Source organism: Mus caroli, chromosome 11 (genome assembly GCF_900094665.2).
Source record: "Mus caroli chromosome 11, CAROLI_EIJ_v1.1, whole genome shotgun sequence".
Lineage (NCBI taxonomy): Eukaryota > Metazoa > Chordata > Mammalia > Rodentia > Muridae > Mus > Mus caroli.
The window spans coordinates 103,124,996-103,149,185 of record NC_034580.1 but is presented as its reverse complement, the minus strand read 5'-3'; the positions used below and the strand labels follow the sequence as shown (position 1 = coordinate 103,149,185).

At 45.4% G+C, this 24,190-nt stretch overlaps 1 protein-coding gene across 3 annotated transcripts in view; it reads left to right on the top strand.

Annotated features, from left to right (window-relative positions):
- Window positions 1-23,115, top strand: part of Pitpnc1 (phosphatidylinositol transfer protein cytoplasmic 1) — a 265,034-nt gene extending 241,919 nt beyond the window's left edge. For 2 of the 3 annotated variants that reach the window (XM_029483564.1, XM_029483565.1), the window contains exons 7-9: window positions 2,455-2,610; window positions 7,899-7,962; window positions 21,716-23,115. In XM_029483564.1, coding sequence (XP_029339424.1) covers window positions 2,455-2,610; window positions 7,899-7,962; window positions 21,716-22,032 — 537 coding nt within the window. In that variant the 3' untranslated portion in view covers window positions 22,033-23,115. Of the gene's footprint in view, window positions 1-2,454; window positions 2,611-7,898; window positions 7,963-17,552; window positions 17,672-21,715 lie in introns of all 3 variants that reach the window. The other variant, XM_021177132.2, reaches the window with a different exon arrangement.
- Window positions 23,116-24,190: the final 1,075 nt, after the last annotated feature.

The following is a 24,190-nucleotide window of genomic DNA, read 5'->3' as shown; positions in this document are numbered from 1 at the left end:
ACTCACTTTGTAGACCAGGCTGGCCTCGAACTCAGAAATCCGCCTGCCTCTGCCTCCCAAGTGCTGGGATTAAAGGCGTGCGCCACCACGCCCGGCTAATTTTGAAAGTAAATGTGGCAGAAAGAGCACTGGGCTGCTGTGATCTTCAGGTGAAATACCTGATTTTTTTTTTCCCACAAGTCTCAGTGTCTTTGTCTAGTAAATTGAGGACATAAAGCCAGAGTTTCACTGTCCACTTAGGACGTTCTATTCTGGGCTGCCCAGTCTGAGGAGCTGAGTTTGAGCTCCAGAATCCATGTCGGGGAAGGAAAGAACTGAGTCCTGGATTTTCCTCTGACCTTAACACACGAGCTCCTACTTTTACAGACTTTGCCTTCTGGCTGTGGTAATACAGTAGACTTCTCATTCACATCCAACCTCTCCCCAAACTCTGATTCATAATAGCCTACTATCATTTAAAATTTTTTTTGTGGAGCCATCGAGAATCATACCTTGAGACTGGAGGGATGGCATAAAGACTTTGCCATACAGGTGTAAAGAACTGAGTTTGTGGATGCCCGTGGTGTGCTGGAGCTTTAGCTAGGAGAACCCTCCGTGCTCCAGAAGGTTCACAATGTTGTGGGGGTGACCAGAACACCTGGGCTACACATGACAGGCTCCTGAAGAAAAAAAAAAAAAATAGGAGAGATGGGCAGAAAAAGAAGGGCTATCTAGGGCTGGTGAGATGGCTCAGTGGGTAAGAGCACCCGACTGCTCTTCCAAAGGTCCTTAGTTCAAATCCCAGCAACCACATGGTGGCTCACAACCATCCATAACAAGATCTGACTCCCTCTTCTGGAGTGTCTGAAGACAGCTACAGTACTTACATATAATAAATAAATAAATCTTAAAAAAAAAATAAAAAAAAAAAGAAAGAAGGGCTATCTAGGGAGAATGAAGCTTTGGGGAAGGTTACTGATGTCCTGGCAGGATTGTTCAGTGGTTAGAGCTCTTGCTTGCTCCCGCAGAATACTTCATGCATGCTGGCAAGCGCTCAACCATCTGAGCCACTTCCCAGCATGGTGCTGTATGTAGTTGTATCTTCAGCTGACAAGTGCCACAGACAGACTCTTAAAAGAGAAGCAACAGAGGAAGGACAAAGGCCCTGCCTTGTCAGTGTGAAACCGGAATAAGAGGTCATTTATTCCGAGCTAAATCTGAGCGGCCGTGCAGGGATACAGTTTCAGATTGTGCGGAAAGATGTCTTCCACCATGGATACCATCGCTAGACCAGTCTATTAGCTTTATTTCTTTAAGTCTGCATGTGTGTGCGTGCGTGTGCATACGTGTGTGAACATAGAGTCAGTAGACAGCTTTCAGGAGGCCATTGTCCCTCCTACCGGCTTGGTCTTCTGTTTCTCCATTTGTACAGCAACCTCAGTTGCAGAGGTTACTGGTCTCATCTCCCCATAAGTATGCTGGGATTACAGATGTTTACCACCACATCTGGCCTTTTTTAATGTCATTTTAAATGTTCTTATGTGTATTAGTTTGCCTGCATGCACGTCTGTATGAGGGTGTCAGTACCCAGGAACTGGAGTTACAGACAGTTGTGAGCTGCCATGTGGGGGCTGGGAATCGAACCCACATCCTCTGGAAGAGCAATCAGTGCTCTTGACAGCTGAGCCATCTCTCAAGCCTCCCATCGATGGGGCTTTTTATGTGGATTCCAGGAATGGAAGTTGGGCACTCAAGCTTGCATGGCAAGGGTATTTACCTGCTGAGACATTTCCCAGGCCTCTCCAGCTCTTCCCAGGAAACAGTGCCCCCCCCCCTTTAAGATTTATTTGTATATGAGCTCACTGTAGCTGTATCTTCAGACACACCAGAAGAAGGTGTTGAATCCGATCACAAATGGTTGTAAGCTATCATGTGGTTGCTGGGAATTGCTTGGAAGAGCAGTCAGTGCTCTTAACCTCTGAGCCATCTCTTCAGCCCCATGGTCCTCCCTGTTCCTAGTCCCTAGTAGCCATGGCCTACTTTCTGTCTAAGTGGATTTGGCCCATTCTGGACATTTCATATAGATAGCCTTTTTTTTTTTCCTTAAAAACAAAACAGGGCTGGAGAGATGGCTCAGTGGTTAAGAGCGCCAACTGCTCTTCCAAAGGTCCTGAGTTCAAATCCCAGCAACCACATGGTGGCTCATAACCACCCGAAATGAGAACTGACTCCCTCTTCTGCTGTGTCTGAAGACAGCTACAGTGAACTCACATATAATAAATAAATAAATAAATAAATCTTTAAAAAAACAAAACAACGTTTCAAGTAGCCCAGGCTAGCCTCAGACTCAATATGTAACTGAGGTGGTCTTGAACTCCTGACCACCCTGCCTCTGCCTGGGGTTACAGGCCTGTGCTGCCCCACCCACGACTATGAAGTTTTAATATACCAGCTTGTTTGGTGTATCTTTTCTAGGATCCTAAACACTTCAAGTCTGAGAAGACAGGCCGAGGGCAGCTAAGAGAAGGCTGGCGAGACAACCATCAGCCCATCATGTGCTCCTACAAGCTGGTCACCGTCAAGTTCGAGGTGTGGGGCCTTCAGACCCGAGTGGAACAATTTGTGCACAAGGTGGGTTGTTGACCTGGTCCCTGGGATGTAGACAAGTTCCCTATTGCCATCATTGCCTGGTAGGAGATAGAAGGTTTGCCCAATGCCCCAGTGCTGAACTGGTACCAAGTACTTATATCTAGAACATACTTCTTAGGTGAAAATGCATTTTCTACAAGGGTGTAATTTTCTCCCACTACTTACTCTGTGTAGCAGTTTTACAGATCACTTCTCATTCTGAATCTATCAGATGAGTATATTTGGGAAGTTGGATCCACAGAATGTTATGTCCTACTTTGCCAGTTAGGTTAATCTACCTTCAGACAGGGACACTGGGCAAGAGCCCAGAGGCTTATCCCTGGGTACAGCTCCCAGGGATAATTCCCCCTCGGAAGAACTTGCACACATAGGCACCGTAAGCAGAAGAGGCCCCCAGAGGCAGAACAAGAGCTCCAAGTGGGCCCACGAGGCGGCACACCTCAACGCTTCTCCCTTCACTGACCCCTCGCTAAAGGATGATGACCAAGCCCAGAGCGCAGACTTTAACCAGGCCCTTGCTTTGGAAAACAGATTAACTTTGGGGGCAGGAACCAATTTGATGACACGAGTTTTCTCCAGGTCTTAAATAGGACTCTTCCATATGACTCTAAAATAATGAAACAGGAGGTGCCAAGCAGAGCCCTGTGTAACTGCTCTCATTTACATAAGGATAAATAATTGGGCCAGTGAGAGCACTTGCTGTCAAGCCTGACAACTGAGTTCCATGCACATGCTAAAGGAATGAACTGACACACACAAGTTATTTATCCTCTGATCTCCAGCCAAGTGTTGAGGCTTGCATGAGTATGCACTCACACAGCAATAAATAAATGTTATAAAATTTTAGACAGCTGGGCAGTGGTGATGCACGCTTTTAATCCCAGCACTTGAGAGGCAAAGGCAGGAGGNTCTCTGAGTTCAAGGCCAGCCTGGTCTACAGACTGAGTTCCAGGAGAGCCGGGGCTAACAGAAAAACTCTGTCTCAAATAAGACCAAATTAATAAAGTCAAAACAAAATAAAATTTTAAACAAACACATAAATAATTCCCAATGTCACAGGGGCTGGAATGTGGCTCTGTTGACAGATTGCATGGCTAGCACTCATACAGCCATGTGTTATATCCTCAGTACTCCAGAAACCAGTTTTGGTGGTGCACACCTCTAATCCCAGCACTCTGGAGGTTGAAGCAGAGAAAACAGAAGTTCAAATTTATCCTCACTTGCATAGTAAGTTCAAGACCATCAGGGGCTACAAAGATAGATAGATAGATAGATAGATAGATAGATAGATAGATAGGACCCTGTATTTAAAACAAAACAAAGAGCCAGGTGGTGGTGGTACATGCCTTTAATCCCAGCACTCAGGAGACAGCAACAGGTGTATCTCTGAGTTCAAGGCCAGCCAGAGCTACACAGAGAAACCCTGTCTCAGCAGGGTATGGTGGGGAACAAAAACCTCCAAGTTCCTTTTCTCTATATTTGAGAAAAGTTGGCTCTCTGATTTTTTTTTTCTACTAAAATCTGACAAAGAATCCCTTTCCCGAATTCCACAGCAGCGCCACTGTTTTCCCTCCCCGGGCTCTGAGGTTTTCTCAGCTGGACTTGTCTGCAGACCACAGCCATTTGGCAATAGCAAGGTGAAGGATTGTTTTGATGCTTCAAGATGGAGATCCTTCTATACTACTGAGGCTGGCCTTAAGCTCCTCCTGCCTCAGGCTTCCCAGTAACTGGGATTTAGTAGCTGTGCCTCTTGCATCTGGGTAGAAAGTTTCATTCTTGAAGTTAGGACTGGAATTGATGACCCATTCCTGTACCCAGGCTAGTGGGAAGAGTAGGCTCTGCAATGGAGCCAAAGGATTGTTTTGTTTTTACATGAATACCATGTAGTTCTCTGCTGGGCTCTGTATACATCCCACCCACCAGCCAGGAGAGTGAATGAGTGAGGAGCAGCGGAGTTGTCTTAGTTAGGGTTTTATTGCTGTGAAGAGACACCATGACCAAGGCAACTCTTATGAAGGACACTTAATTGGGGCTGGCTTACAGTCTCAGAGGTTCAGTTCATTTTCATCATGGCAGAAAGTATGGCAGTGTTCAGGCAGACATAGAGCTGAGAGCGTTACCTAAATCTTGATCCAAAGGTAGCCAGGAAGAGACTCTACCATGACACACTTCCTCCAATGAAGCCACAATTCCTAATAGTGCCACTTCCCATGGGCCAAGTGCATTCAAACCACCACAGGAGTCAAGTTCAGACACAGCCCTAGTTCTCTTTCTGTTGCTGTGATTAAAAACATCCTGACAAAAGGAAACCTGGGGACAAAAAGATTTATTTTAGCTTACTATTCCAGGCTGCAGTCCATCATTATGGGAATGTCACAGCTTAAAGCAGCTAATCTCATCTCAGCCACAGTCAAGCGCTGAGAGAAATAAATGCATGAGTGACTACTGCTCAGCTCACTTTTTCTACTGTTACACAGTTCAGAACTTAAACCTAAGGAATGGTGCCGCCCACAATGGGCAGGTCTTCCCCACAGCAACTAAAGCAGTTAATAAAAATCCTCCACTCTGGGCATGGTGGTAAACACCTTTAATTCCAACACCTGGAAGGCAAAGACAGGTAGATCTCTGTGAATTGGAGACCAGCCTTGTTTACATGGCACATTGCAGGCCAGCCAGGGCTAAATCATGAGAGCATATCTCAAGAAAAGAAAAAGAAAATTGCTTCCCAGACATACTGGTAGGTCAACCTGATCTGATCTGGGTAATTCCTTATTAAGGCTCCCTTCCCAGGCAATTGTGGACTGCCAGTTGACAATTGTAACTCCTCAGCACAGAAACCTCATGTTTTCCTTCTGGGTCGTGACCTTGGTTACGGAGCAGGAAGACAAACCACAGAGTAACTATGTTAGCGCCCAAGCTCCGTGTCTCCTTGCCCTCCCTCACTTTCAGATTTACATTCCCTCATCTCTCTTTCCCTCTCCTTCCCTCTCTCATTCTCCCTCCTTTGCTTTTGTTCTTATATATATATATGTGTGTGTGTGTGTGTGTGTGTGTGTGTGTGTGTGTGTGTGTTTTGCCCTCATGTGTGGACACAAGCATGTCTGGTGTCCACATCGATCAGAAGAGGGAATTGGATCTCCTGGAACTGGAGATATTCAAGTCATTGTGAGCTGTCATATGGGTGCTGGGACTCAAACCCAGGTCCTAAGCAAGAGCAACAAGTGCTCTTTTTTTTTTTTTTTTTTTTTTTTGGTTTTTCCAGACAGGGTTTCTCTGTGTAGCCTTGGCTGTCCTGCTGGAACTCACTCTGTAGACCAGGCTGGCCTCGAACTCAGAAATCCGCCTGCCTCTGCCTCCTGAGTGCTGGGATTAAAGGCGTGCACCATGCCGGGCTTTAACAATGATTTTTTTTTTTTTTCAACAAGTGCTCTTAACAGATGCGCCAGCTCCCCAGCTCCTGTTTTTATTCTTTTGAAGCAGGGTCTCCTACAGCCCAGGCTAGCCTCAAACTCACTGTGTAGCCAAGGTTTGCCTCGAGTGCTCAAATGCTGGAATTTCAGGTGTGTGCCCCCACACCTGTCTGCTTCTTTCCCTCCTAAATTATCTCCTCTAACTAAAGAGTCACCGAGTGGTCGAGTGGTCGTGGATCTCATTTCCTCTCCCAAAACAGGTTTTAATTGCCCAGAGCTCATTTCATTTAATTCCTTGACGATGACTTTGGCTCAACCTATTTCTTGAAAGTACCTGTGAGGATTCTTTGGCTTATGTATTATCACACTTCCGTGCCTAATTCCAAACTAAAGGAAGTGTTATAACCCCGCCCCCCCAACACACCTGTTCTGCTAATGAGGAAGTGTTTACAGGGGTTGAAAGTAGAGGGTGGTGGAGGAGCTTTCTCTAAACACCTTTGTTTTTTAAGAATCTATTCACAGTGATGGGGGGGGGGGTATTCAAAAGCCAGCCATTAACGCATTATTGAGGCCTTGTTGCGAGCCACAGCTGTGTTGTGCTTAATGTGACAGGGCGGATTTACGGCTGCTGTTCTTTTGATTTCCACGAATTTGACACCGTCAGCACCAGAGTGTGTATGGCTGCATGGTCTTTCTTAGATTCATTACATGTCTCCACTTCCAAATCATAAAAGGGCCTCGACGAATACCCAGAGGCAGGAGGAATAAACACTTCATTAGAAACGCTTCCCTTGTTTCTGAAAACCCACCCAATTAAAACCCTTTGCTTATGGAAACCCACTTCAGCCCTTCCATGAGAGGTTTTTTGACAATCACTGGATTTTGTTTGGCAAGAAGAAAGGAAGGAATGTTGGAGGCTGGCTGTGAGTTTCCAAGAAATGTAATAAGGAATATTTATCGGCTGGGAAGATGGCTCAGCAGGTAAAGAGCTTGCTGCTGGAGCAGCAGGGCCTAAAAATTTTTAATGTAAAAAAAAGAAAGAGATGAAATAAGAAATATTATTTTATTTTATGATGATGATGATGATGTATGGAAGAGGGGATGCACTTGCCAGGTCATGCTCTTATGGAGACCAGAGGCCAACATCCTTGTCTCTCTCTCTGTCTCTCTTCAGATTTTTTAATTTTCTCCTAAATTATTTTACTACATCTTTACCTTTGTTTACTTATTTAGGGGAAGAGGAGGACAGTTGACACATGGGAAGGTCAGAGGACAACTTTCAGGATCTGTTCTCTCCCTCCACCTTGTCTACCAACTGTGACCCAGATAGTGAACTCAGGCAGGCTTCCAGGAGTCACCTTTGCCCTTTGACCTGGCTCCATGACCCCAGCTTATGGGGCGGGGGGTTGTTTTTTTTTGTTTTTGGTTTTGGGTTTTTTTTGAGACAGGGTTTCTCTGTGTAGCCCTGGCTGTCCTGGAACTTACTTTGTAGATCAGGCTGGCCTCAAACTCAGAAATCCGCCTGCCTCTGCCTCCCGAGTGCTGGGATTAAAAGCGTACGCCACCACGCCCGGCTCCCAGCTTATGTTTTGAGATAAACTCTCTCACTAAACTTGGGGGTTAACTGATAGGCCAGAAAGCTCTGGTGAACCTCCATTTCCACTCCCCCCAGCACTGTGGTTATAGGACATGTATACATTAACACATCTAATTTTTACATGGGTGCTAAAAATCCAAATTCAGTCCCTCATGCTTAAACAGGCAACACTTTACCCACTGAGCCATGCCCCTAGCCCCTCAACCCCCAAATGCTCTTGGTCGCACCTGGTATTATTTCAACCTCCTTTTCTCACTCTTCAGGTGGTCCGAGACATCTTGCTGATTGGACACAGACAGGCCTTTGCGTGGGTTGATGAGTGGTACGGTAAGTCCGATGGCCCAAAATAACTTGGAGAATGGTTTCGTAACACCTTGACTTGGCTTTCAGTCCACCCAGCTTCAAGTGTAACCTAGAAGGACAACAACAAAGCGTAGGCCACCACTTCCTGTATTGGAAATAGCTCTGTCTGGTGAACCTAATAAAGATGTAATTATAGGAGCTCGGTCTGAAATAACCACAGAACTATTGACCAAGTAGGACCTCGGCGTGCTTGATGCTTGTCTTACCGACACTCGGGGCTCCATTGTTCTCTGCAGGGTGGATTTCAGACCCATCCTAAATTATCCCAAACTTCAACATTATCTGATAGAAGCATCTTATTTAGTAACAGTCCCTTGATGCAGGAAACACTTGAAACAGACCCTCATCGGAGACATACAAGTTCTCTAAGATGTCAAGGACAGATGGAGGGAGGCATATGTGACTGGACAACTCTAAAGGAAAATACTGCTCTGGCTTTTTGGAATCTTTGAGGTTTTTTTTTTTTTTTTAAATGTCATTCAAAAGATTTTAAACAAGTTCTGCACCTTGTCAGTAAATAAGAACAAGGTTTGCTTGGTACCATGATGAATAGACCATCCTCCCTGGGTGCTCAGCACCGCAGCTGTGTGGACATGAGTCCCTTGCCTCCCCTGAATCAGTCATTAGGTGGCCTGTGTCCTTGGCTATAAATAGAAGTGAGCACGCCCAACCAGTGACTTAGGATAGAGCCATCTGTGTGTGTCTGTCGTCCTAAGTCACGTTATTTGTCCTAGATGTACCCTACATTGTATTTTGGTCTTTTTTTTTTCCCACCCTTATTCCACCCATGCCCTCCGTTTCCAGAGCAGCAGCTGATGCCCTCCACTATCCTATCTTAAAGTGAAAGGCTACATTGAACAGAATGGGTGAAGGCAGTGCTGGTAACTCAGGCCACAGGTTTAAAAGGCTTGGTCTGCCGGGCTACAGGGTTCATTTAGTCTCATGTTTCCATTTTCCCAGCTCTGCACCTGCTGAAGAGTAAGCGCTTCTTCCTGGTTTGCCCAGGTGCCCATCCCCACTTGGATTGTTAGGTTCCACAACCACAGGACATTTTCATATACTCTGCTGTCAGGAAGACTCGCCACGACCTGGCTTTTATGAGATAGGTCACTGGGGAGTATCCTCGAATTAATATCTGTCCTGTCTTCTCCACTTTACTTCTCAGAGCTCATGGTTCCCTTGTTACCATCTTCTAGGAACTATCACAAGGCTAGTCAAAGAGCAATAGGCCTGCATTGATTACACAAAGGACAGGCACCCAGAGAGTCCCAAAATCTGCCACCTTGATGGGCAGGAGGCAAAGTTCTCAGCTAGGTTTCTCTAGCACCAGCATGTGACTGAGGGCTTTTCAGAAATTTTAAAAGGAGGTCTTCACTCTGCTTATAGAGGTAAAACATTCCAAGCCTGCCCTTCCAAAAAGAGGGTTTGGGGCCAGCAAGATGGCTCAGTGGGTAAAGGCATCATCAGCTGCCAACCCTGGTGACCTGAGTTTGTTCCCCAGAGCCCATGTTAAAGGTAAAAGGGGAGAATTGACTCCACAAAGCTGTCAGCTAACATCCACCCAAGTGTATCATGGGATACACATATCATGCACACACATACAATAAAAATTTTTCTTAATGAGAAAAAGAGGTTGACAACCATTATAGGAGGAAAAAACAAAGTGGGACTGTGTATCCAGTAAGGGGAATATGGAGACTAGACCCTGATTCTTTTCAGTCTCAGCTAAGCCCGTGGCAAGGAAGTGATGACTTTAGGCCATTTAATTAAGAGAGTGGGAGAGACTTGCCTGGCATGTGCAAGGCTCCTTTAGAATTCTCAGATTATTACAAGAGCCTGAAGCTAGAATAATATATTAGATGAAACACAGGCTCTCCAGCCGAAAGGTCTTTAAGAATTCCTACCTATTTACTTAGGATGAGAAGGAAGGCAGTTAGCAACTCAAAGAGTCTCTTGGTCACAAGATCTTCTTTGTGACTGAGTTGTGGTTGGAAGGCTTAGGCTTTGGTGAATGTAGACCATCAGGGCTGGCTGTTGACCCCAGAGTGGTCTCCACCCCCTGTGTCCGTCCACATTGACAGTCGCAACCAAAACAAGCAGCCCTTTCAGGCAGCAAGGATCTGAGAACGACACCATCCATTTGGTATAACCTCTTGCAGACCTCAGCAGCCCAGCTGAGCTGCTGGCCTGGAACACAGTGGCTCCTTCATTACCTGTCGCAGGCTCGCAGGAAATTAAATGAATAGAAACAGGCCCTGCCACCCAGTGTCTCCTCAGCCACTTACTGATTCAAGGTCATTCGGGGAACTATGGGTCTTTCAGATAGATGGGTGTGTTATAACCCAGGCAAAGTCCAAACAAGGATAACCCTTCGGCTCGGGTACCTTGAGTTGCCTTTTTCCCTTTGATCACGTACAGGCTCAGTGAGGCCCCTGTTAATAAACATGGACAGGGTCCCAAGTAAAGCAGCCTCCTCTGGAGCCACAGTCTACAGTTCTGGTTCTCAAAGCAAGGTCCCTAGACCTGCAGTCTCCGAATCTCCTGGGTATTGGTTAGAGATACACAGTCTCCAACCCCTAGCCCACTGTGGTTCCAGAAGCCCTCCAGGTTGATTCTGAACTGTTGGCTCACAGCCTGGGATATAAAGCAGATTCGTTTACAAGGACAGCTTAAATAATTCATTCCAAATAGATTAGACTAGAAGGATCTTCGATGTCTTCAGGGCCAGCTGCTAAGCTCTGGCACCTTATAAGAATTAAAAGAAGAAGTAAGGAAGGGAGTAGCCATCGTCCTCCTTTAAGCAGATGTGTTAGAAAAGGGCCCCCTTCTGGGCAGACTCAGCAGGTGCTATATTGTTGGGGCTGGGTTTGGGTGCCGTTCACCTCCTGAGCAGCATGTTTGGGTAGTGCACCATGCCTGTCCTTAGGCATCATTCAGGACACTCCTGGCTGCCCCCCCTCCCTTCAAATTAGACTCCCCATCTCCAGTGCTTAATTAGGAGTGAAGAAAAGACATTGTTCAGGATGATGATCTTTTCTCACCCAAGGATTTATTTCTGCATCTCCACTGAGTTCCAGCATTCTTGGAAGTCACAAAACCATCTCCCTAAGCAGATTTTATTCTGCTCATGTTCTTCTCTAAAGTATCGCCGTGGCCATGTTGGAGGAGTTGAGTTTGCTTTCCAAGGCCCTGATTGGTCTTTACCCGTGAGCCTTGAGCCTCTCTGCATGACTAGAACACTAATCAGCCGAGCCACGACACATTTCAGGAGATGGGGTGAGAGGGGAGACAGATAAAAATAGCCAGCCCAGCTTCATTAAAAAAAAAAGCTCGGATTGGCTTCTCAAATCTGACAGTATTCTCAGAGAGGCACATTGAAGATTGCCACAGGGACCCTGTGACTGAGGGGGGGCCTCACAAACGTCTTTGAAAACCTGACTCCTTCCCCAAAAAAAGTATGTGGGAGGTTGAGTTCTGGCTGGTAGATGAAACGGCCTTATGAAGTCGCTTAGAAGTCAGCCAGGATCCCTAGGGAAGGCTTGACAAGGCAAGAAGCAAACTCAGGTGAAGAAATGAGCCACAGCTATGTGAGTCCGCCACACCAGCATCTTCCAGGGGCCCCAGGTTTCCTGGAAGCAGACCCTGAGCCTGTGTGTGCATGTTCATCTTTCTAGGAAGGGAACTCATAACGTCACATCGCTTTCCTTTTCAAAGGAGCCTGTGAACCCACACTCCAACTGGGCTGAACCCACTGAGCATACATTCCCACACCCCCCTAAAAATGGTGGGTATAGTGATACCAATCTATGACCCCAGTGCTTAGGAGGCAGAGGCAGAAAAAATCGCCACAAGTCTGAGACCAGCTTGTACTACATAGGGAGAGACTACATAGCAAGACCCTGTCTCAGAACAAAGGCTGGAGAGATGGCTCAAAGGATAAAAGCGCTTGTTACTCTTACAGAGGACTGGAGTTCATTTCTTAGCATTCATATGGTGGTTCGCAGCCACCCATAACTCCAATTCCAAGGAATCGGATGCTGGCTTCTTACCTCTGCAGGCACAACGCTCTCATGCAGTGCACAGGCACATACATGCAGGCAAAGCACCCATGCTCATAATATTAAATTAAATTTCAAAAAAAGAAAAACAAAATCACAGCTCTCAATTGCCATTCTAGATCTCAGTCGTCTGGGTTGTATGGAAAATGCTGTGTTCCCAGCATTGAGGATTGGCTGATTCCAACACAAAGAAAGTGGAAGGGCCTTAGCTTTATGTAAAAGTATGAGTTAGGTTATCATGGGTCTAATGAGTTGTTTTACGTTCCTACTAGGCCTAAGGATGCATGTCTACAATCCCTGTACTCAGGAGGCTAAGACAGGAGGAGGATCATGAATCCCTGGCCAGCCTGGGCTACATAGTGAGTTCTAGGATAGCCTAGGATACATAATGTAACCCTGTCTCAAAACAAACAAACAAACGATAGCAACAAAGAGACTTTAAAACTGAATCTTCTGGAAAGACGGCCACCAGTTTGCTGGAGACAGGTGCCCAGTCCAATTCATCATCAGGTGTCTTCCAAGGCCCAAAACTTGTTTCAACTTCAGTTTTGCCTCAGAATGATAGAACAATTGTCTGTTATAGCCTAGGAGGGTAGAAGGGGAGAGATTAGCCAGATCAAGTAAGCCGGAGCCACTACAAATGCAGTTAAGAATCAATCTCTCTCTCTCTCTCTCTCTCTCTCTCTCTCTCTCGTGTGTGTGTGTGTGTGTGTGTGTGTGTGTGTGTAAGAATCCATCAGTCTCTTACCCACAACTATCCCAAGATGTCCTAAGACTGGTCAAAAAAGTTATAAGGAATTAAACCCTTTCCTTCTATAATTCAGTGCTATTTGGATTCGTATGTGATATGAAGCATGTGTGGGGGTCAGAGGACGACTCTCAAAAGTTCCTTCTCTCTTTTTACCACGTGGGTCTTGGGATTTGAATTCTGGTCACCAGACTGGTGGAGAGCAGTTTTCCTGGTGAGCTAGCTCACCTTGAATTCTTTGTCTGTAACGTGATCCTGGCATTATTTGAATGATGGAATAAATAAATAGTAGTTTTAAAACATTTTATTCAGGGACTAGAGAACTAGTTCAGCAATTAAGAGTGTTCGCTGTTCTTGCAGAGAACTGGAGTTTAGCTCCCAGCACCCATGTCAGACAGCTCATAAACACCAGTAACTGCTGGGATCTAAAGACCATTTCTGGTCTTCACGGGCACACACACAAACATGCACATACATGCATGCAGACACACAAACATCCATATAAATAAAAACTTCAAATAAATAAAATGAATACTAAAACGAAGCCAGATGTAGTACCACACGCCAAATAATGAAGACACAAGAGAGAGAGGCAGGTGGATCTCTGTTAGTTACAAGGCAGCCTAGCCTATAGATCAAGTTTTAGGACAGCAAGAGCTTCATAGAGATGCCTTGTCTCAAAAAAAAAAAAAAAATTACTAAAATGGGCCTGGGGCTGTGACTTAGTTGGTGTAGTTCCTGCCTAGCATACATAAAACCCTGGTTCAGTCTGGAATGTTGCATAAACAGTACCCAGAGGTCAGAAGATGGAGTCAGGAGGATGGAGTTTCAGGTCACCCTCAGCTATCTACCAAGTTCAGGGCTGCCTTGTGCCAAATGAGACCCTGTCTCAAAAATGTGTAGAACAGCAATGATGATACTGAGCACTGTGGTACACACCTATAATTCCAGTATTTGGGAGGCAGAGACAGGAAGACCAGGAGTCCAAGGCCAGCCTGGGCTACAAGAGACCCTATCTAAAATCAACAGCAAGAAAGATGATAAACATTGAAGGGATAGAAGGCCCATTTAATTGAAAACTATTTTACCGTATCTTGTGAGTCTTTAGCTGATGGTTGAGGAAACAAAGAAATAGCCTCAACTGACAAATCCCCTGGGACAAGAACATCTTTACCAATGTTAAACCAGGAACAGAGGGAACTCCACCTCAACGGAGTCACTTTGTGCAGATGAGGGCTTCACCTAATCCCAGCACTGGGGAGGCAAAGACAGGAGAATCCTGCCAGCCAATCAGTGAGCTCCAGGTTCACTGAGAAACTCTGTCTCAAAAAATAAGGCAGAGGGGCTGGAGTCAGCAGTTAAGAGCACTGACTGCTCTTCCAGAGGGCCCAGGTTCTATCCTCAGCATCCACAAGACAGCTCACAGCCATCTCCAGTCCCAGCACCAGAGGATCCCACGCTATCTCTGATCTCCAGGAGCACTGCCTGCAAGTGGTACACAGTCATACATGCAGGCAAGACACTCACAGACACAAAAACTACAACAATAGTAATAATAAAATACAGAGAGATAAGCCGGGTGTGGTAGCGCATGCCTTTAATCCCAGCACTTGGGAGGCAGAGGCAGGCGGATTTCTGAGTTCGAGGCCAGCCTGGGCTACAAAGTGAGTTCCAGGACAGCCAGGGCTATACAGAGAAACCCTGTCTCGAAAAACCAAAAAAAAAAAAATACAGAGAGATAGTAAAAGACACCAGACCTTGACCCCTGCATACAGCTGCATACATATATAAACATATGCACACCTACACTTTACACACACAGAGAGAGAGAGAGAGAGAGAGAGAGAGAGAGAGAGAGAGAGAGAGAGAGAAATTATGGCCCTTCAAGATTGATTAGAAGTCATCACCTAAGACTGTCTTGCATTTAGAATTTGTCTGAAAGCCAGCAAGATGGCTCAGTGGTAAAGGCCTCCAAGCCAGACAGCCTGAATTCGGTACCCAGGGCTCACATGGTAGAAGGGAGACCAGACTCCCACAAGTTGTCCTTTGACCACACATGTGTGCTATGATGCATGGGTGCAAGTGTGTATATGTACACACACACACACACACACACACACACACACAAATAAATGTTTAAAAAAATTGTTTGGGTGATAACCTCAGAAAGCCTTTGTTTCTGGCAAGAGCTCTGAACCCAAGTTGCCAGAAATTACTCTGATCTTTGAAAAATCAATCAGTAAGAGGATGAATTGTCTTCCGAAGTGTGCTCTGAGGATATGCAATTGAGCCTTGATGTTCATACGGATTTTGAGTGAGGTAATACCATCACAAAGACAATGCATTTAACCAGATATTCCAAAGTGGATCTTTCCCACCTAATTAGCGTTTCCATAAGTTACTAAGGCAGTCTGACAAGTTTACCTCCTGTTTGTATGCATTTATGGTATGTGGAGGTATTTCAAGATTTAGGGAGCTTTTTCTTAGCTGGTAGCTTACCTAGCTTGTAGCTGCAGCAGCATCCAGCACTGAGAGGTGGAGATAGAAGTCCTCCTAGGATACACAGGGAGATTTGGTACCTGGGCTACATGAAACACTCCCTCTCAGAGAGAGTGCGTGGCGAGGGAGAGCAGAAATAGATGCTCTCATAAGGACCCTCCCTACCAGTATTACATGATCTTCTACCTCGTTTGGTTTTGTCTTATGCTTTTGGTTCTGTTGTCAATCACATGGCCCCACCAGTCCCTTGACTTGTTTTCAAATCTCACTATGAGCAAGGCACCAATCATCTTTGCCACCGAACCCTTTCTTACGCCCACAAAACTGACACGGCTCTGAAAGTCCAGAGTCTGCCCATGGTAAGTCCTTCCCTTCTGTGAAGATTCATCCCAGTAAGGCAGTAAGGCAGTGGACTCTTTGCCTTCTCTGGGTTTTGTTTTCCCAATTAATTAATTGGTTAATGACAGGTGCACAAAGAAACACATTTTTCAGTTTTGAACTCGTACTTAAGCGTGACTGCTTCATATTCGTTTCCAGGTGTGTTCATGGTTAAGAAATACTGATAATCAGTCGTTGAAGTTGCGGGGTTTGGTCTTGCAGAATGTGTTATTGTTGACTAAGTCCCTTCTGTCTTCACCCTAAAGCAGCATTCTTTTATTGCTTGTCAATAACCTGCTTTCTAAAAGAAGAGCGTGTCCTTGCTTGCCTGGCCTGCAGCTTAGCCTTCTCCATACTTACATTGCTTGTGGACAGCATTTCTGATGGATGACTCCAGGGCTGACAGGAGCATCTTGAGTTCAATAAAATAGCCCAGGCCTAGATTTTGAGCCACACTCCACCTCAGCCCCTGACCATACTGATTTAAATCATGAGCTCTGGCAGGTCTGCCCTTTGGAAGCAAAGAGAACCTCACATGACACTCGATTGCGATTTAAAAAAAAAAAATCAGGGCACACGATCCAGAAAATGCTTAAGGAACAACTCCAGCTGGGAACGCACGAGGCAGAACCCCCCCTAAGCCAATCAGGGGTGACGTGGATGCTTTTTTCTTCTTCATGCTTTATTGGTTGGTGAGGGCATGAAGTGAAATTCTGCCATGACTTGATGAAGCTTTGCTAGACTAGGAGAAAAGCTGATCAAATCCAGCAGAAGAACAAGAGGGTTGGGGGTGGGGAGGAAGACAGGGGCAATGTTTTAAGGTGAGACCAGTAAAATATCAATTTTACACATCTCACTTGCAAAAAGAGGAGATTCCTTGGTTTTCTTTTTGTTTGTGTGTTTGTTTGTTTGTTTTGTTTTTGAGACAAGGCCCAGGCTAGCCTTGAAGCCATAATCCTCCTGCCTCAGCCTCCCAGGTGCCAATATCGAAAGAATGAGGCAGGACTTCTCAACCTGGTCCCTGTTGGCACTTGGAATGAAATCTTTGTTTGTTGAGAATTGGAGATCCCAGCCTATAGGATGTTTTTACAGCATCCCTCCCTCAGCATCCCTAGAGAGATGCCAACAGAACACCTTTCCACCACTGCTGTCACAACCAGACACTGCCACAAAACCATCTCCTGCCGAAAACCATTAAGGACTGAGAGCTCGTTATCCTGAAACACTGAAAACTTGTAGATTCTAGCCAAACGTGGTGTTGTGCACCGTCGTATTTATAGATCAATGTGGGTGGAAGAGTGTCAGCCATCTCAAAGCTGTCAGACTACACTCAAAGACCCGCACTTTCTGGCCTTTTGTATTCCATGCAATTGTACCGATTTTCACACACCCGCAGTGAATGCGCTGGGTCTGCCCTCCACAGCCTGTCTCCTACCATAGCAATGAAAGTGTGCTTGGTGTTGTCAAACCCACTAACTTAAAGATGCCCTAGTATCTCTCTGGAAAGTTTGACCTGAAGGTAAGTCTTAAACCCAAACCACCCGGCCCCTCTGTTCCTGAGAGAGATCTTCTAACAAAGCTTTAGGAGATCCCAGGCTACGCACAGCCCACTCGCTAACACTCTCGCCCACTTTCCAGGAATCACCCCTACGCGTTTGACCTCCACTCTTCTTTGCCCTCACTCCCTTCTTTGGCTGGTTTATCTAACTTTATGATTTTTACTCCATAAAGTTAGTCAGTCACCTGCTTTTTAATTTCAAAAAACCAAAAAAAAACAAAAAACTTTGCTGAGCGACCTTCTTTCCCTAAAGTGTCCCCCGTTAAAGTTTGTATTTAATAACGGAAGTTGCCCACGTCTTGACTTTTTTCAGATATGACAATGGATGATGTTCGGGAATACGAGAAAAACATGCATGAACAAACCAACATAAAAGTGTGCAATCAGCACTCCTCCACTGTGGATGACATAGAGAGCCATGCACAGACCAGTGTATGTAGACTGTTCAAAGCGCGTTGCCCACCCTGTGGGAAACAGTCATGGAAACCCATCTGTTAGCCCGTGAAAATGCGGGGTCCCCAGCCTTCTGTGAAAACAGAACCTCTCCCAGAGACTGTGGGTAAAGGTGCCCCCCTCCCAAGTCTTTGAGTGGGCTGTGTCAGTCACCTGGGTCTTCCAGATCTTTCCACTCTTCAGTGGCTTCGCTTCATGGCTAACCCAGTCGTAAAACACAGAGAGTGGAAACATTTGGGGGTACCTGTCAGATGGCCTGCACTAATCACGAAGTAGCATAGGAGCCACAGTGGGTGTCAGAGGTGAAGTGGATCAAATGCGGGACTTTTCAAGGTGTAGTTGGCACTTGTACTCCTTGGAGGGCTTTGCTCTTCAGCTGTCATGGTCTCTGAAAGGCTTTTCTGGAACTCTTTTGGGCTGCTTTACTCAGTCAGTTCCTTTTGACTTAGGCTAATCTCCAGAGTAAGCTACAGTCTGTGCACATACACATTCGTAGTGGTGGAGGGGTGGTGAACTGAGTTTTAGGGGTGCTACATAGTAGGTCTAGCCTGAGACTTACTTAGCAAAGGCCTTAGAAAGCCCAGGGTTATTTGACAGCCTTGGGTTACTGAAAGCTGACTATATGGTATATACCAGAAATGGAAACCCATATTTAAATACATAGTTATCTCTTGGTCAGTCATGCTAACAAAGAGGCCCTAGGGATAACAAAGGACTCATCACCAGGTCGTCACATAGGTCTCAGCCAGATCTCTTACATGTGATCTTTCTCGGAACAGGATGAGTTCTTGTGTTTGCCATGCCCAGGCCCTAGGGTAATAATATTTATGATGAGATACTGGAAAACTCAAGAATGCAGTTTTTACATGGCTGCTACTTTTGTTTTTTGTTCTGTTTTGTTTTGGTTTTTTAAGAAGTGAGAATGTAGGGTCTAGAGTCAGCTCAGCAGTTCAGAGCACCTGCTCTTGTAGGTACCCAAGTTCAGTTCCTAGCGCCCATATCTAGTGGCTCACCACTTCCTGGTCCGGGGTATCCAGTGCCCTCTACTGTCCTAAGTAGGCATTGATTGCATGCGTGCACGTGTGAATACACACACACATATACATAAATAAATGATAAATCCATTTTTTAAAAGAGAAACGAGAGCATAATTACAGAACTTTGAGAGGTAACTGTTGTGACAAAGGCTCTAGAATTGGAAGACCTTCTGGTAATGTTTTGGAAATGTTTAATCACACACACACACAAACACACACAGCATGATTTGGACTGTACCTTGCCAGGCTAGTGCATGCCATTGGCCACTGGATGCATGTGACCGCCTGAAAGCGGGCTGGCTCCGCCTTCCCCCTGTTGTGCATGCCGTGATTGGGGTTTGCAGGAAACCAGTTGAAGCAAGAGTTGCTGAAGGTTTGCCCCGATTTTGATCGGATACCTCCCAACTCTCCTTTTTTCCTGTTCTAAAGATAGGAATGTTCTTTTAAGGAAACTGTTCCAGAACATTCCTTGCTCTGGATTACCTTTTCTCCTAGGAATGTCAAACACAGTGCCATCAACTGCTCTGAAGTCCGCTCCCTACAAACACAGACCGAAGAAAGCTACCGGGGAGGGAAGGAGGGACAAGGGATGCCTGAAGGGCACTGAGCACCACTGTTTTCAGGATCTAAGGCAGACTTGGTGGCTGAGAGCTGAGGCAGGAGAATTGCCTTGAGTTGGAGGCCAGCCTGAGCTATAATATGGGGCATGGGGGCGGGGGGGGGGGGGGGGGGGGGGGGGGGGGGGGGGGGGGGGGGGGGGGGCGGAGCTTACAGCTTAAAGCCTTTGCATGTGTTCTTTCCGTTTTAACTCATCATTAGCGTTAAACTGTAGAGAAAGATGATAACTCAGAACGCACCCCCACCTTTTTTCTGGCTGTAAGAAACCCATTGTCGCCATGATTGAAGTATAATGGTTATCTTATAATAGTGCCCTCTTTCTTTGGGATATCATGAGATCATAGATCATGTGTTGTGTTGTTGTTGTTGTTTGTTTGTTTGTTTGTTTGTTTTTTGCAATTGTACTTTTTTTTCCACAATGAAAAAAGATGGTTAAAGCTGAGAGGCTGTGTGTACCACAAGTAAGTAGTGTGTGGATAGGCCAGCAAGATGGCCTAGCAGGGAAAGACCCTCATCATACAAGCTTAGAAACCTGAGTTTGATTACCAGGGCCCAGGTAACTGTGGAAAGAGCGAATTGGCTCCACATGTACAAAGACACGCATCCTAAGAATTAAAAATATTTTTTAAATGTATAAATAGTAATAAAGCCACATAGTGGGGCTAGGGATGTAGCACGGTTGGCAGAGTGCTGAACTATGCAGAACCCTGGGCTCGATCCCTAACACCATATAAACAGTGGCTGCTGTCACAATCCCGGCACCGGGGAAGTAGAGGCAGGAAGATCAGAAATCCAAAGTTATCCTCACCTACATACTGAGTTAGAGGCCAGCCTGATCTACCCAAGAGCCTATCAAAGAAAAAGAAAAATAATTTTAGCACCTTCACGGGTGCTAAAATGAAATTTAAATTAGCACCCTGAACATGGATAAGTAAGCAAAATTAACTTCCATTAGCACACTAAAGAAAGAAACAGTTCCGTTTGGCAATTGAGAGGTTTCAAAGAGAAGAGGAGACTCGGAGGGGTTTTTGTTTTGGTTTTTGGGGAGATTTTTGGTTTTTTCTTTTAATCTAAATTCTGTGCTGTGTCCTTTCTGCCCCCTGCTGGAAGCATACAATATCACAACATTTCAGCAACTTGTTAACCAAGTCGCTTTTTTAAATTGCTATCCATTTATTAAAGATATATCCTAGTTCACTAAAATTCTACGTCGAATTCCAAGCAAATGCTGCTTTAAAGAACTGAGTCTCATTCATTCACTTAAAAGTGGTAAGTTAATAGGTGTGAGTTTTCTTAAAACCATATAGATTTTACATTATGTCAGCACAATTGTAATTTTTTTATCTCCTTTGTAAAAACTCTTTACTTTCAGGAAATTTTTTTTTTAATTTCATAGGGAAATGGTCACAGATTCAATTTAATGGGAAGTGGGGTTTTTTGTTTTTGTTTTTTTGAGTCTGGCATTTGATAGTGCATGCCTTTAATCCCTACACTTGGGAGTCAGAGACAGGTAGATCTGGGTTTTGCAGTCCCAGAGCCTGGTCTACAAAGTTACCGGACCTTGGGGCCTCACAGAACACCCCCACATACACAAAAAGTGTTTGTTGTTTTCTTTGTTCAGATGTTATGAAACTCAGTGGTGTGGCTTAGTGGGGGAGCCCCTGCCTGGCATACTCGGCGCCCTGGATTTGATCTCCAGCCCCACAAAGAACACCTAATGATTAACATAGGTTGTCAGGTTGTCAGTGTTGATTGCAGATTCAACACTGCAAAGAGACCTGAACCACTGAGATCATGGCAGAGGGCCAGGAGAAATGAATGAGCCTGAGTAAGCCAAAGTAGATACACACAACACACATGCATGCACATACATTCATACAGACACCACATACATGACACACCTATGCATGCATGCATACACACACACACAAATATTTTTATTGCATACTAACTAGGCTAATGAGATGGCTCACCGAGTAAAGGAAGCCACTGCTGCCGAGCCTGGCAACCTGAATTCAGCCCAATGAACCCAATCCTCTCTCCCCCGCGACTCAGCCACCCACACCACACACAGCAAATAGATAAATAAAGTGTATTTCAGTAATTCCTTAATACTTACTGAAGAAGAGTCCTTTGAAAACTCTTGGGTTAATATCCAAAACAAAGAAATGTTCTTTTCCGGGATGTGACTTAGTAACACAGATGTGGGGGCAGGGGAGAAAAAAAAATGAGGGTCTAAAATTGCAAAGACATGTCAGGTTTGTGATGGGTAGGCATCAGCTTCATGGTTAGTGTCCCCAGATTTAGCAATAAACCCATTTGCCCGTCTGAACAGTAACTATTCTTTTCTCCGCTTTTCCCTTTGAAGACATGACAATGGATGAAGTGCGAGAGTTCGAACGAGCCACTCAGGAAGCCACCAACAAGAAGATTGGCGTTTTCCCACCGGCCATTTCTATCTCCAGCATCGCCCTACTGCCTTCCTCGGTGCGCAGCGCCCCCTCCAGCGCCCCATCCACCCCTCTCTCCACAGATGCGCCAGAATTTCTGTCCATTCCCAAAGACCGGCCCCGGAAAAAATCTGCTCCAGAGACGCTCACACTTCCAGATCCGGAGAAAAAAGCCACCCTGAATTTACCTGGCGTCTATGCTTCGGAAAAGCCATGTCGGCCCAAATCAGAGTAACTCGGTCTAAACATCCCTTTGGGTCCTTTGTTTTTATTTGTGGCTCTTTTTTTTTTTTTTTTTTTAAAGAATTCTCTGGACAAGGAAAAGACTGCCTCCTTCACTCAGATGTGTTCTTGGATCTCAGACAATGCATGTGGTTAAATAATCTCACAGATAGCAAGAACCCCTACGTGTGCCACACAGCATCATAGTGAATGTGAAAAGTATGATTTAGGAAACAAAAAACAAAAAACCGAAACGAAACAAAACAGGAGGGGCTGAGGACACTGCTCAGTGGGTAGAGCTGCTGCAGCTGCTGTGGAACCCTGGGTTCCATCCCAGCCGTGGTAACGAGGCAGGAGGATCAGAAGTTCAGGGTCAACCTCAGCTACATACAGAGTTTGAGGCCAGCCTGAGTTATTTGAGACACTGTCTCAAGAACAATCAAACAAAACCCACAGAATCTTCTCTAGCTTTAGATGTGGACCAGGGAGGAAGCCTTGTTTGGGGGGCTTTGGTGAGTCTGATGTGGACCTCAATGGTAAAAGGGTGAATGGATGAGAAAACTTTTTTTTTTTTTTTTTGGTAAGGTGTGGTAAAATAATGACATCAGTTTCCTCCCATCAAACCTGAAATTCTCAACAACAAAAAAAAAAGAAAAAAAAAAATACTCTCAGGTGTCACATGCCTAATTGTTCTCTTTTGGGACTGCTGACTACCAATACTTGAATTCCAGTTGTTATCAATATTCCTATTTTGATTTAGTCTGACTCAGGATTTGGAGCCTGATTAACTTCTTAAATTTTTGAAAATTTTAATAATCAACTTCTTGAGGCTCCAAGTGCAATTAATGGTAATGTCTTTATACCTTTTCACAAAATTTAATAAAGCACCCATCTGTTTGCGTCTCTTCGCTTCCCCTTTTGTGCCCTGGTGGCTTCTCAAATCTTGCCTGGATGACTTATGACCACAACTAATATAATGTGGAATATTCCGGAAACAGAGAGCCCCAGGTGAGACAGACATCTTCTCTTCAGGGACCTACAAAGTTTGACTTGTGAGCTTCATCCATAACGATTCTCAGAAATTTCAACAAGCTAAGTAGAATTCATTGACAGTCTCCCACTTGAGGAAATTCAGGAGAGACTAAGTGACCTGGGTTAAACTAACTACTGTCTGAACCACACAGAAGAGAATCCCCCCCTCCTGGTTTACTCTTAGGAACACCCAAATATTCCTGGAAATGGTTTGCCCATCACCAGGCTTTAAGAAACACTACCATTCTCTTACGCCTTCCTTATAATCTAAATATTGGGGGGCCAGGGTGTAACTCGATTGTAGAGTTCTTGCCTAACATTCAGGAGGCCCTGGGGTCAGTCCATAACCCTGCAAAAAAGGGAATAATCCAGCTACTGCCTGTGTCCCAGGAATCCAGTAAATACAGGCAGGCGGGAGGAGGCGAGGAGTGGAATCGCAGGCTCCTATTTGTACAGAGGTGTGATCATAAATGTCCCTTTTGTCTTGCTCTCATTGCTGAATGAAGAGGGGGACATGTATGCCGACAGCTGGTGAGGTCAGGAGGTCATCAAAGTGGCAGAAAGAGAAATCTGTCACCCTTACACCTCACTGCCTTTAAACCCACAAGGAAAGGAAGCAGACATAGCCATGCCGAACCACAGATAGCTGGGGAGCTCCAGAGCCCATGTCCTGGCTATCCCTTCCTGACTCGTGACCTTCAACCTCAGGAAAGGAAACGGCCCCCAATCCAGATCCCAAAGGAGGCAAAACAGACCAGGGAGTATATTCTCCTTCCCTGACACCTCCCAGCCATTGGACCCTGCCTGCACCCTCTCTTCAGTCTCCACATTCTGCAACATCTCTGGGGTTCACGCCCTCTCCCGTGGCACAGATGCTGGCCCCTCAAGCCTAGCACCAAAGTGTTTAGAGTGTCTAGATCATTTCTTGTCTATAGATGGACATTGCGCCCCGGTACTCAAAGGAAAGCAATTACAAATAGATTACCGTAACAGCGCAGCTTTTCCTTAAGGTGACAGTACCATAGTAGGGTACCCTTCTTTGCATGGTATGGAAGCATGAATCTTGCTTGTGGGAAAACCGTAATCTTTTCTCAAACCCTTTGAACTCCTCAGTGGTTCCCTCCCCCATGCAGCTGTAC